This window comes from Ornithodoros turicata, chromosome 2 (assembly GCF_037126465.1).
Source record: "Ornithodoros turicata isolate Travis chromosome 2, ASM3712646v1, whole genome shotgun sequence".
Classification (NCBI taxonomy): domain Eukaryota; kingdom Metazoa; phylum Arthropoda; class Arachnida; order Ixodida; family Argasidae; genus Ornithodoros; species Ornithodoros turicata.
In genome coordinates this window covers 5541672-5556662 of record NC_088202.1, presented here as the reverse complement: position 1 = coordinate 5556662, position 14991 = coordinate 5541672, and the positions used below count along the sequence as shown (strand labels likewise).

The window sequence follows — 14991 nt, the reverse complement described above, 5'->3', positions numbered from 1 at the left end:
GCCCAATACTGGTACGAATAATGCTGCTCGTGATGTGTCATATTATACCAAGAGTACGCAGCTAGTACTAAGGACGTGACTTACACGCCGGTTAAATTTCAACGAAGGATTCATAGAGACCCACACTCTTAGAAAAAAAAGGGAGTATGAGAAACTCCCTTGGGGGTGTCCACGCTCGTCACACATATAACTCCATTTCGGGTGTTTAGGCTACTCCACTTGTAAGGGTGTTCTTTTGACTCTCTTTGCTAAAGGTGTTCCCCTGACACCCTTCCTGCAGGTGTTCCCTTGACTGCCCTACCCAAGCACACTGCAGATAATATTAGGCACTCCGTTTTCCACTCTGCTATTAAGTGATGTTACTCCATTGGTCTCTTATTTTTTCCTTTTTTTGCAGATACTGGTCTGTGTTGTAAAGCGTTACAAAAACAATACTGCCTTCGCCCCAAAACACGAACAGGTGCGGCGCCTCTCCATCTTGCTCAAGAATCTAGGTAGTCCCATAGAACTACCCAAGCGGGAGCATCCCTCAAAAGCAGTCATTGGGATTGCAATACTGCACGAATCAAAATTTTACAACCCGGTCCTAGAGTACGAAGGACCGACACACTTTCGTAACGGTGACAGACATACGCTTCATCAACTCGCCCTTTCTATCGGACATTGTGTGTCTTACTTGACCTACCGCTTCCCTTGTCAATAGAGAGCATTTCCACGGACATTTTCCCTCGAATGAAACGACCGATCCGTGTGCCAATTACAATTATAACAAAAATACTGCATTGTCGAAGCGGCATCCTTATGAGCACAATGAAACAACATGTAGGCACAAGCTTCCTTGTAAAATTGCAGTCCCTGTTCCTAAGTATGTAATCTTGGGAACATTACAATTGTATGTGCCACCAACGGCTTTTCTAGGTACAGCCAGGGCTTGCGAAAAGTAAATGTGCTCTGCTGGGATACAACTACTTTGGCCATGTGAGACACAGTCTTTTTCATCTGTTTTTCATTATTTGCACGTGTGTCTCGATAATCGTAACAAATGATAAGTGTACGATACCGCACTGTTGCATGGTCTCGTCATAGACATTGGGGAGTGAGGCTAACACCCCTCCATGAAGGGAGTCTACGCAACACCCGGCATTAAATACGGACACGGAAGGGTGTCGCGGCAACTCCCTCTCTGTTCGCGAGAGTGTCCGAGCATCGTCTGACTCCCTTTTGATTCCCTTTTTTCTGAGAGTGCAGCCTTTAAAAGCTCGAGCTATGAGAAAGAAAGGTAGCGTAATACGCGTAACGAAGGGAGTATGCCAGGTATCCAGAAGCATAGGGTCGTTAGGAACAGGGCACAAGTGGTCACCAAAATATTAGACAAGACCAGGTCAAGTACATTGCCTGGAGGGCTTTACAGGTGGTTGTACTTCGTGCAGCCTTCGACATCGACGAAATTGAGTAAGTCATTTTCTTTACTGCAAGAATAGCAGCGAACCAAAGCGGCACCATCACGTGGCCATTCGATGCATGGTGTATTGAAACCTCTTCACATGAAAACGTCCTACAATCCTACAATTTTCCGCAGAACAAGTTATCCGTGCAGTGGATTGAGCGATATGGTATGTGCACGTATAATCGTCACAGAAAGAAATGCGACAGGGTACCTAATAGAACGAATAGGGTACCCCAAGAGAACGAAATATGTGTTTCTCAGTGCTAGAGTCCGTGGAACAAGTTCTGGCTGGCGCTTCCGACGACACCGAACAGACAGAACGCTCCAGACAGTCTTCAGCCATTCAGCAGGTTTGATCAGTACACATGGATGTCCTTTTATGCACAAACCACCGGCCGGAAAACAGGAGCACGAAAGAAGGGATTTGGCACTGCACTGACCAGGTATAGGATTTTGTACTTCTTGGTCATGTGTTTTACATAAAATTCAAGCTGAGTTCGGAGCCGCTCCAGACTTCTGGCAAAATGCTCCTGGTCTTGACGCAGACGATATTCACTTAGTAGGAGGTATTGCTTTATTCGTCGCGCACCTCACAAACATTTTGAAAACCCCGTATACCGTGCCGTATCGAATAAAAATGTTGATAACGTCGTTCGGATGCTGAAATTATTTTGTCGTCTTAGAGCAAAAGGGAGAGTTGGTGGTGATCTTACAGATTTCGCATTGTGTTTCATTGTAACACTTTACCCATTCGCGGGACATATACCGTACTAACTGCGCAACAAAAAAGGATTTCCGCGCAAAACTTGATTTGTTACCCACAAAGTCAATCACAAACGAATCGCGTCGTTCAACTCTCGTTATGAAAGAATCATTAGTGCGTCGTTGGGGTGAAGCAGATGACTCGATAACTCTGGACCAATGGTATTATTGATGGAGTTTCATTAATGTCACTTGGGAAGTCCTCAACAAAGGTGTGAAGCAGCGTGGCGTATATACAGGCGCTCTCAACAAGTGACTGCGGGTACTCCTCTGGTCATGGCGAGCGGACCCCGACAATAACGGAAATTGATTCGCGGCTAGGATGACACTACGGAACAAAAAAAAAAAAAAATCACGAATTATACGTGTGAAGTTGAGCAGTGAAAACACCCCGCGAAAGAGAAGGGAGATTCCACAACCCTCTTTGGAAGCTATAAGTACACTAAACTGTACGAAGAAGTCTTAAGATGATGGTGATGATAATTCGAGTTTTGATTCCGCACGGATAACTAAGGTCTGCGTCAGTCTCAAGAGGACTAGTTCGCATAGACATGCGAGAGCTCTGCTGGATTGTTCAGCGGGAGTTTTTGCGAAACCATGTACTATATTATTCAATGACATACTTCTGGGCAGTTGCAGGCATGATTTGCATTACTTTACTTCTTACATATGCGATTAAGGAACAACTTTGTTGCGTAAGGAAATCCGAGTTAAAACAGTAAGCCTGGTCGCGGCGGCGATAAGCGGTAATGGGGTTTGGGTCACTCATATGATAGCAACAACGAGATCGACACACGTACCTTCAAATAATTCTACCATTTGCTTGATGATGAGCTGGTCGAGGACACACAAGTATTCCAGACCTGGCGGGCAAACGGCACTTGCAGCTACAACTGGCATTGCCATTGACGGTGGTCTAGATGTATAACGTTGGCCAGTGGGCTGTTGAGCTTGTTGTACCGGTTGCTGTAGAACTCGCTGTACAGGCTGCTGTTGGGCTTGCTGTCGCATTTGCCGTGTCGGCTGTTGTTGCGCTTGCTGTTGGGCTCGCTCTACCGGTAACTCTTGTCCTCTCGTTCTTGGCGAGCGCTGTCCACGTGGTGTCCGAACTTGTTGTGCCATTGCGGTCTGGTGTCCGAAATGGCGCGGGCCCTGTGGTCTTAGTCTCGGTGGCATGTCTTATGCTAACTGGTTCCTGACGCTTTGCTGTGGCAACCTGGGGGCAAGGAGAACGGTTGGTAAATCAGTGTAACGTGAAAACCAAACTATTCGAGTGTCGAACACACAAAATTCATTGAAAATCGTTATTTACTTTAGTTAGTTATACATTCAACGGACACTAAAGTGTGAATATTTGTGCGCTTTTCGTCCCCTTCTTACGAAGCGCCACAGTGCGGGGAGAGAGGCCTTGGATTTGCCTCCTCAAGTAATATCCCACGATCATCTTGCGGGTCGTTTGAGGACCGACAATGAAAGCCCGATCTGCGTTCTCGTCCTTCTTCGGCAGGGTGTGGAGAGAGAAAGAGCGCGTAAACTGCTCAGCTCATAAATCACCAACGACGCAGCGGATGAGGGTCGTTCGCTTTCTATTGGTGTGAAGCTAGCCACTTATTTCATTCTGCGACCAGATTTTTTTTTATTATTTAGTGGCACTTGAAGGGCCCGAGGGGGTTACACAACAAAGGTCGTGGTTATGAAAAGCTATGAACAAGAAGTATGGAGGGACCTGCCTCAGGACGAGAGCCGCCGATATTTCGAACAACATTACGAGTCTTCATAAGACCACAAGGTATTACAGAAGTGCACTGGTACTACGTAAATGGTTTGTTAGTTAACATAAGTACGCGTACCAGCACATATGTCCGAACGTGAATACGTAAATCCAGCTGCAAATAGATGTCATGGTTGATATATCAACGTTCCAAATTCCCCAGCGTGTTCAAATAAATGACGCTGGTAATTAATGCACATTCGTTGTGGAGGTGACTCCAGTGCCTGGACATGCTGGATATCTCGGAAGTGGCAACTGGCTTTGCAGAGTTAGCGCCAAACCTTGCGGTAACAATTTCATTCCAGCACCGTGTGTTGGAGATTCCAGGCGCACGTCAAAAGAACGCCAGGTGATCGAACTTATCCGCAGTTCTACCCTGAATCGTGTGCAGTATGTCGCCACACAAATAGACTGACACACCCTACGCTTAACTCTAGTCCAATTACGATTAGAGTCAAATGTTCACGTGGTGACCGAAGCGTTGAGCGGTAGGTACAGGAAAGACACAAAGAAGAATGACATTATGAGATGAAACGTGGTTAGGTTTTGTGACAGATGACGGTAGCAAAGCTAGTTCTGAAGTATATTATAATTTTTTGTTTATTTTCGAAACCGTCAGAAAACTCTAGTTCGAAAGAGGACAATATGCTGTAACTTACTGAAACAACAACGTTGGGTAATCTCGTACTCGGGATCGACACTGCCGATGTTGAGAGTCAGTTCAGCGTTCTAGTTTTCTTCGCATGCTATGCTCACTTTCTAATAGTCTTCATCTACCTCTTGCACCCGCACGAGGGAATCGAAGAAACAGAGGAAGACCATGCTTGAGTGCCGAGAATAAGCATTGACGTTTTTTAGCATATTGTCTTTTCAACCTTTCTCTGTTTTATTACACAAAACCCAGGCAAATAAATTTGCGGCTGGGATCGGTTCAAACTATGTTATTGAATGGGAGAGGTTCAAACATGTCGCACTTCAAAATCCAGTTTGCAGGTGGTCCCAGCTTGAACTGGTCCCAGTTCAAAAACCCAGTTTGCAACTGGTCGCAACCGAAGTAGCGACTTCAGAACTGATTTCTTCTCCAAGCGTACTGAGCCACATGGGAGCTTATTTGAGTTGCCATTATGAAGCACGAAGCACGAAAAGGCTGCATCACACTGGAATAAACATGAATTACTTTATTGTACGCTTCTGAAAGACCCATTTTGTATTGCACGGATACAGTTCCTCACTACCCCGCTTCGGGAATGGATGAGCAAAACGACAAGTGTTCAGGGAAGCCATGGAACCCGTCATAAGCTGGCTTGCTAGAATATAGCTGCAGGAGACAGCATCATACATAATTTATTTAGCTCATGCAAATGCACACATATGATGCAGACACTCAACTTGTACTATGTGTGCGGAGCCCGACATATTGCTTCGCAGCCGTTTTATGTATCAATGTAACACAATATTAGATCGCCGAAAAATCAGTTGAAACACACAGCTGCTCCACAACGAAAATATCATGTTGAGAGATGCGCGTGCTTTCCGGGGCCAAGAATACTCTGGCGCGCTATGCTGGTTCGAGAGACATCCGTGCTCTCCGTGTGAAAGATATGGAGCACGAGAATGAATGAATGTTTTCGTTCCTTTCTTTCAGATAATACTTACTTACTTACTTACGAGCATGAAAATTGCACTCGTGCACATTGTCAATGTCCAACAAAGTTCATTTGCTAACGTTAGTATAAATTGGGTGTTAGTCGTAAGACGACATGCACGTGGAACGGCATGCACATTTTCTCGTGGAGCCCGTACACTGTTTTCCAAAACAGCACACATTGACTGCAGAATAGAAGTAAACGGCTTGTCCCATTGCGAACCTCTGTGGAGAAGTTTTTTTTACCACTTCTAGAAGGAGTACCATACATACACTCCTATATTCATACATATACTATCATATACTCCTCCTGGGCTGTAATAGATACACTCTTTCGATAGCGTTCTGTATCACATATTATCATATCAAATGAGGAAAAGAACGAGAGAAGTGCAACACGTCAGTTTGGCACCACAGAAGAACGAATGTGAACTGTAACACACAATTATTATACATAGATACACAAAAGATGTACAAAGAGTTAAATACTAGATACATCCAAATTCGAATCCAAACAGGCTTGGCCATTCGTATCGAAGTGCCCAGTATCGACCACAACACACAGCAAAAAGAAATGCAAATCCGAAGATTCACAGTACCCACAGGAACGACACTGCAAGTTCTGACACATTAATACCATGACGCTTCAGTGCACCATTTCGTTGAAAGCCTGTCTTTTCCAGCGTTCGAACGTCCAGCGGCCAATTTCCACGACAAAACTGCAAAGCAAAAAGGCCTAGCTACGACGTGAGCGACTCACCATAAAAACAATGTAAGGACCTGTAAAGCAACGAGACCTCACCTGTGTTTCAGTCACGCTGAGACGTCTTATTACCAGTCAAGCTGATATGCTGCGTGAAAATAATATAGAATTCGCTGAATTGACTCCCTCGTACAAAGGTTATGACTACGAAACGGTTTTGTTACGCCTTACCGTATTCAAGAACATCTCTCACGGCCGTGTGGGTGGACCTACTATTAAATGCATTCAGTCCGAAGAACCCTTCCTAAGAGCATCAATTCCTTGATAACTCTGAGCTTCAGAGATGCGATCTTCAACGTCTCAGCCACACCGAAACCTTTGCCAGCGACCGAACACAGACCTGCGTTCGCCAAACTCCAAACCGACGTGAAAGGTCGCGTAAGGGTACAAGAGTGCGGCAGAATCAAACATGTTCACACACGCTTTGATTGCGTTGGTGACGACCGACGACAAACGAGAGACATAGTTTACGAATTTTATGTCATCGCGGAAATGTACATTTGATATTTAATGGGTTTAAACGTTTAAAGATATCGGGAAATAAGTAACCTATATACGCGGATGAAAGTGCAGGGCTGCGGAGCGGTCGAGGAGAAAATGTGTAAGAAGGAGCAAGATGCACGTGTCACCCCTTCTACATATGTCGCGGGAACATATGTCTGACGCGAAAAGAGTATATTGATGAGGCAGGGTCGTCTGAGTAAGGAGCATTTATTCCAGGCGACAACTTGGCCGAAGGTCCAAGGAAAGAACAATGAGTAGCGCGCGGTATTCAAAGCCACGGCCGCCGAACGTCCGGAGTCAATCTTGAGCACCGTGGGGATACCGAGAAGAACAAGCGGTAAGTGATCTGTCGAACGCGTCGGGTCGTCAAGGCACGTAGGGCAGCCAACAGCTGACGATGTAGTCGCTCGACCGCTGGCGGAAGGTTCGTACGCGGTAGTGTGGAAATGCTGAGAACCGACGAGGTGACTCAGACGGGGGTTGAAAAGAGCGAGAGGTGAATTGCCGCCCGCGGCCAGCGGTGACAGCAGCCGGAGCCCTGAACCTGGCGAGCCAGGTCAAGAGGAATGTCTTGCACACCGCATCGGTCGCGATGTCGGTGATGGGAGAGACGCCGGCCCAACTAGTGAAGCGATCGACACAGGTGAAAAAGTAAGAGTGACCGGATGAAGGGGGTAGAGGGTCGACGATGTTGAGGTGAACGTACACTCTAAATCTTTTCACACCTTTAAAGGTGTAATAACGTGCATGGCGTAAGCCTTTTTCGGTGTAATTTTGGTGACATCATAATGGATCACGGTTTCGCACAAATTTTCTTCACTGGAGTGTTGTCTGTCCTCCAAAAATTCAGTCTTGCAACATCTAAACATTGTTCAACAGTATTGTAGACCCTTGCGCGTGCTCGATTATCGGTGGCGATGTATATATGCATTAGCACATACGTACGATATCCAAAACATAATGAAAGCAAGATTTGCACTGACACTTGATCTTTAGTAATGCTTTCCGAATTTTGTAAAATATCATCCTGGAGATGCAATGTTACGCAACCAGGTTGAATGTGCATAGCGCACTCCTTTAAAGGTGTGAAAAGGTTTACAGTGTACCGCAAATGGGCGTCAGGGGTGGGACAACTCTGAAGCGGAGTAACCGTATGCTTATGCACGTTGGACTTGAGGCACATCACACAGCAACGCGGCCACTGATCGACATCGACGTTCATTCCGGGCCAAATGAAGCGTGTCGTGATGAGGCGTTGGGTTGCGTGGACGCCAAGATGGGCTACGTCGTGTAGAATGGGGAAGACAGACTGCCGAAACAGCTCGGGGAGGTAGGGCCTCGGCGACCCAGTGGAGATGTCGCATACGAGCGGGTGAGGAGTCATAGGAAGCGATGCCCGTTGAAAATGTTAGGTGGGTTGGGTTTTCGGCAAATCGGAGAGTGCAGGGTCGCTGGATTGAGCTTGTGCAAGCGCTGCATAATCGAGACGGGCGGGTACCACTGCTGAGCACAGGTTGACCTCAATCCGAGACAGGGCATCCGCAGCAGCGTTGCCCATACCGGCGATGTGACAGGGTGTCTGTGGTGAATTCGCTTATGTAGGCCAAGTGACGGACCTCTCTTGGCGAATGAAGCGATGGCAAAAGTTCAAGGCTTGTGATCCGCATAAAGGATGAATTGGCGACCCAAGAAGTGACGGAAGTGCTTTACTGCCAGGTAGGCTGCCAAGAGTTCCGCGCCCGAAGGTGCTGTGCTTAGCTTTCTGGAGATGAAACCAGAGCGGAACCAACTTGTTGTCACTGTCGAGCTCATGCAACGCGGCGCCTACGGAGGTGGCGGACGCATCCACGAGTAGAAATGTCTTGTCGTAGGGAAGGGGGCGAGCGAGGAGCGCAGCATCCGTGTTAGCCCGCCTAGCGTGTTGGAAAACATCGTCTGCCTCGGGCGTTCATTGCAATGGCGCGGAGAGTCTGCGGGAGTCAGTTAGAAGCCGAAGGAGTGGGTCGAGAATCCTAGCACCACCAGGCAAAAAATGCCGGTAGAAGTTGACGAGACCTAGGAATTCCCGTAACTTGCGACGCGTGGGAGGGCGGACAAAATCCTGAATGGCTTGGACCCTACCAGGTAAGGGCCAAAGACCTCGGGCACTGATGCGATATCCCAGAGAATTAAGTGCGCGGGCAACCCCAAACTCGCGCTTCGCAGGATTGTTAACCTGACCATGCTCTTGGGGATGTCAAAATAGCTGCCTAAGATGATCTTGGTGTTCCTCAGGCGTGGCGCTAGCGACCAGGACGTCGTCGATGTAAGCGGAGGATAAAGGCAGCCCCTGATGACATGGCCAAGAAGCCGCTGGAAGGACTTGGCGGCATTCCTGAGTCCGAATGGCATGCGAAAATACTCAAAGAGTCGGAAAGGTGTGGTGATGGTGGTCTTCTGATGGTGGTCTTCTGGAACCTAGTGACAACCTTTCACCAAGTCAGTATTGGAAAAGAGCGCCGTACCATGTAAATGCGCCAACCAAGTCATGGATGTGCGGGATGGGGTGTCGGTCCGTGACAGTGATGGCGTTGAGCGCGCAATAATCGCCACATGGTCTCCACTCCTCGTCCTGTGTGCGTGTGTTTTTCTCTGTTTTTTAGCGTTGTTTTCGTCATGCTACCCAGGGCGTCCCTGCTTGTGAGCATGGTTGCCAGTGTCGTGACCCCCTGTCAGTGCAGTGCTGTCCTTACCTCTGCTGACCTCTTTTATTTCTGCATTTCAGCATATAACATTACTGTACAAATCATTAAGCACTAAATTGACTGTTTTGTTGAGCCAGCAAATATTCATCATTAGATTGTGACTGTCTCTTGCTCTGCTGAAATTTCACAAAATGGGGACATGCCTAATGTATATATTTGTCCTTACTTGTCATCTGCTATGATGCACTTGGCATCACAGACGTAATAATTGCTAAAATAAATGGCCACACGTACATTACACTGCATCCGAGCCATTCAGGATTTGTAGTTTATTGAGATCATGTACACAAAATATAGATGTTAAAATGAACCAAATATCTCATAACGAAGGATATCTTATACCGGTTCCAATAGTGGTATTTCATGGATGGGGCAAGCAGGAATGGATCAAAGAAAACACACAGAACAACAGCTGCAACATAAATTACAAACAAGCCCGTGCTGATATTTTGTTCAATAATTGCATTGTGCCTATTTGTTCAAAGCCATATATTCTTACCGAAGGACTTTTACACACTTGGTTGGGGACTTATATGCTTTTCCTATCTATCTATCCTATCTATTTTCTATTTCCTATCTAACAGTTCTCTCTCGACTCCATACTGGGATTGTAAGCAATTTACCTAGAGGCACACTTAGAGGCGCTCGTTCTTGCATGAAATCTCAGTGCCACAGCAAGCAGCACCACTGATCATTGTCTGCTGGCTTTCTGTATTGATCTATATCATACCGTAAGAGGAAGTCTGCAGTGTAAAAATGGACAGAATGCAAATAAGCTCATACAAAGAAAAGGATGCAACTTGAAATCAGGTGCATCTTAGCTACAATGTGCTGTATAACTTTTATTGAAATTTACATGCTTGTATATCTTTCTTCCACAATTTCGGTTATTTTTGAGCCACATTGGTAGTTGTCGCTCTGCAGAAGTCGACATATTCATCCAGTTGTGTCAGCACAAATCTATGCAACTGGACAGTTTAATGTAGTGAGCAAGGTGTACTGGATCATCAAGGACAAAGTCTTGGAGCAGATGTATAGGACACGATGCTGAATTCGTAGTAAAATAATATAGATGCCTCCGCATGACTAACCACCTAACTTCAGTAACGTGTGATGAACATCCACTGTCTTCAAGCAACTTCTGGAAATTAATACATGACATATGGGAGATGGTTTGCAAGATACCAGCATCCAAAGCAACAGTTTCACAGATTCTGCGCATATGCATTACGTTGGCACACAAGGCAAGCATGTAATTATTTCGGTCCACTTTACTGAACTTTAAGACTCCTAAAGGTGTCATAGAAAATGTAGGGGGAGAGGGGGGTTCTCAAAAAGAAACAGATGTAGTGTGAATTTCCCATTTAAAAGAAATGAAAAATTTCACAAACACAACAAGATTTCTGAACCTATGGTGAAGCTAGCTCTTACACATACATGATTTTTGTTGGGGATCGTATGGTATGCCATAAGCCTAAGCTAATGCCGGCCACATTTGTATAGCAGTACATTTTCTTCACATATGGCATTGACGAACTGCTCACCCGAAACAAAATAAATAACCAGGCGTGACACATATACAGGGTGTCCCAGAAAACGTGTCATTGAATTATAATTAAAAAAACTACGCCACCTAGAATCATGCGGTCAACGGCATTTGTTCTTATTAAGTTTTTGCCACCTCCTTATGTGAATGTCACGTATCGTAAGTTTAGTTATGTAGATATCTGCGAACTGAACTCGGAAATTTGCCAAGTAAAGGTCACCTTTTTACCCCGCCATTGTGAAGAGCGTGCCGAATTCACTGAAAGTCATTCTAATTGACAGTGATATTCACGAGCTATCCCATCGGAAAAAATAGCCGAACATCATGCTTTGCGGAGCACCGGACCATAACGCGCGATGACTTTTTGAGCGCAATCGCCCTTAGTCCGACGAAAGGAGGTTCCAAAGCCACAGAGTGATAGTAGAAAAAGTAACAGTTTCTAAAACTGGGAGAGGGAAAACATTATCCCAGCGAAAGTCGGACGCGATAAGCCATGCCTGTGTTATCTCTTTCTGCGATGCGGGGGTGGGCTGGGTTTCCAAGCTCCTTTCGTCGGGCTGACAAAGATTGCGCTGAAAAATTCATCGTGCGTCATCCTGTGGGAGCTCCGTAGAGTATAATGTTCGGCTATTTTTTCCGATGGGATAGCTCCTGAACATCCCTGTCAATTACCGTTAATTTGAGTAAATAGGACACGCTTTTCGCCTTGGTGGAGTAACAAAGTGACCTTTACTTGGCAAATTTCCAACTTAAGCTGCTCGCAAAAATTTATATAATTAAACTTATGTTACACGACATTCACATCAGGAGGGGGCAAAAATCCAGTAAGAACAAATGCCGTTGACCGCATGACCCTAGGTGGTGTAGTTTTTTTTATTATAATTCAACGACACGTTTTCTGGGACAACCTGTACAATCATGCGTCACAGGCATTTGGTGCCATGCATGCAGTTAATGCAGTGTGCACGAGATGGCACATATTTTCCTGGTGATGACGTGAAGGAAGGAAGCTTTCCAGCAGTAAATGCATGTCATGGTGTCTCGTATTGCAACAGCATTCAGGTACTGTTTTGAATGACATATCCATGTTAGAATCATTTGTCATGATGCTGATGACACATTCTTAGTTACATCAGAACATTGTGACCGTAGTACGCCCATATTCTGTTCATCCTCCCCTCACCGCTGCACAGTTAGGGGTGGAGTGCAAGTCAAGGCCAGGAGAGCTGGTGTGAAATGAGAGTACCAATGCGCAGGACATGTCATACAGCATAACCCTGGATACTTACATGATTACTACATAATTGAAAGTACAGTGGTGTACTACACATATGCATAATCGAAGGATATTGGTGCATCATATTGGTGATCACACCAGTGTAAAGCTCCACAGTGTTGTCGAGTAATTTTTAACAGTCCTACTCACAAAATGATGCAGAACAGCATGCATACATTTTCGTTTGAAAGAAAAGCCTTGAGCTTCATGAGACACAAAAAGGAAACCTTATTTTGCTTTGCACTATCTTTACACTGAACGCATGAGCACATGGATAAACGCTGTGGCCATATGGCAGCTATCAACCACGTAAAAGAAGGAGAGCTAGTGTAACATGGGTGCTTGTTTACCCTGCTTAACTGCTGCTGTCAATATCCACACTGAACACACGAGCACAGAAAAGCTATGCGGTCATACGGCAGCTGTCAATAACGTAAAAGCACGGCAGCTAGTGTTAATATGGGTGCAAGTTCTTCCACGTGCTCGTGTGCTCAGTGTGGATATAAACGGCTGCACTGACTGGACAAGTCTGTACCCATGTTAATGCAAGCTAACTTTCTTCTAAGTAGTTGACAACTGTCATGTGGCCATGTATAATTTGTCCGTGCGTTCATGCTGCAGTATGGCAGAACCGCATTTCCAATTTGATGTTGCATGTAACAGCTGACTCTTATTTTAATTGTCAATACCATCTATTTCCGAGTCTATAGCCTATGTTTTGTTATATTCATCTAGAAGGTGCTATATGCAGTAACTGCAGTTGATCTAATTTTCAACTTTAAACATGGTGCAAATGGGAGCAAGGGAGCTCCAAAGTTTCTGTACGCATTGCCCTTTATTCCAGTGCAATTCAACTCTAATGCAGTACGACACTTTAGATATAATAGTGGAGTCAGCATGTGGAATGTAGCAAGGATTTTTGTCCTTGTGCGGCGCTGCTCACCTATGTTCTCATGTGACCTGGGCGACTAATTGAGCAGGATATTGAGAGTGCACACTTCTATGAAAAAAGTAATATTTGCGGAACTACGTAATAGCCTTTATTGTCTGGATATAAACAGAAGGCTCACGAGTACAAAGTTGTTGTGATAAATGAGCCCATAACAGATAATTTTCGAGAAAGGACCTCCAAAATATCTTGCGTGCTATGAGGAGCGTGCTATGCGATGAAGTTCATTTCTAAGAGTGTGTCAAATAGGGGAACTCCGTCTCAAACAGTGTTGATGTTGTGTCGGGTGTTCCGCAGGGTTCTGTTTTAGGTCCTATATTGTTACTAATTTATATCAATGACCTTCCAAATGACATTCGCTGTAATATTAAACTCTATGCAGACGATGTTGTATATATAGGGAAATTAGTGATCAAAATGACAGTTTAATATTGCAGTCTGATTTAGATCATATTGTGGACTGGTGCAAGAAGTGGCAAATAGAGATCAACACGTCCAAGAGCAAGCATATGACCATATCTAAAAGCAACCGGCACTCGATTAATCAGTACTTTCTGTCAAATTGTTGCGTCGAACGAGTAAGCAGCTACAAATATTTAGGAACTTACTTTTCCGATGGCATGTCATGGAATTTCCATATTGATCACATCTGCGCAAAAGCCTTGCGAACCCTTGGTCTTCTAAGGGGCAAGCTATACTTGGCATCTCCCGAAATTAAGTTAATCGCGTACGAAGCACTTATTCGTCCGAAACTAGAGTACTCATCTACGATTTGGAGTCCATCCCAGAAGTACCTGATCTGAAAAATAGAAAGTATACAAAATAAGTCTATACGATTTATCTTTAATATCCATGATGATTCAACAAGCATTACGGCATTAAAACGGCAAAATAACATCGCACTTCTTGAGAATAGACGCTTAATCAAACGTTTGTCATTCATGCATAAACTATTCCACATGGAGTCCACATATTTAAGACCGGCATGCTTTATCTCTGGCCGTGTTGATCATGTTTTTAAACTTCAGTCGACATTTGGATCTACCGAATATTTCCTCAACTCTCCTCTACAGTGTGGTATACGTGAATGGAAGGTTACCTTGTCATATTGCTACTGTTACCAATCATGATGAATTTGTTACCTTGTGTGAAGTAGAGTTTTTGTTTAGTGCTCGAATATAGGTTATGGGCGCATGTTTTACCCCCTGATGTAATGCCTCTTCTGAGGCTCTTCAGGTAAATAAATGAAATGAAATAAATGGAGGCTAGAAATGAAATGAAATAAATTGAGACAGCTAGGAGCGTGCTATGTGGTGAAGTTCATTTCTAAGAGTGTACAGCGCAGAAAGGTACATATCCAGTCAATGGTACTAGCATTGATTCTTAATGCTTTTAGTTTATTTGTGAGCCTCTGATGCTGAACACGGTCAAACGCCTTCGCAAAGTCTATAAATATTGCGTCAATGTATTGTTTGTTATTTAATGCAGTGAAGACATCTGTAACAAACTCAAAAAGCTGTGTTTCACATGATTTCCCTTTCCTAAACCCATGTTGATAATTGTTTAACATGCCATTGGAGTCGA

At 44.8% G+C, this 14991-nt stretch overlaps 1 protein-coding gene across 1 annotated transcript in view; it reads right to left on the bottom strand.

Moving 5' to 3' along the window:
* Positions 1-4736, bottom strand: part of LOC135383031 (phospholipid scramblase 2-like) — an 82719-nt gene extending 77983 nt beyond the window's left edge. The window contains exons 1-2 of the mRNA XM_064612664.1: positions 4640-4736; positions 3010-3425 (exon numbers count right to left, since the gene is read on the bottom strand). Of these exons, the coding sequence (XP_064468734.1) occupies positions 3010-3385 (376 nt within the window). The 5' untranslated portion in view covers positions 3386-3425; positions 4640-4736. The remainder of the gene's footprint in view (positions 1-3009; positions 3426-4639) is intronic.
* Positions 4737-14991: the final 10255 nt, after the last annotated feature.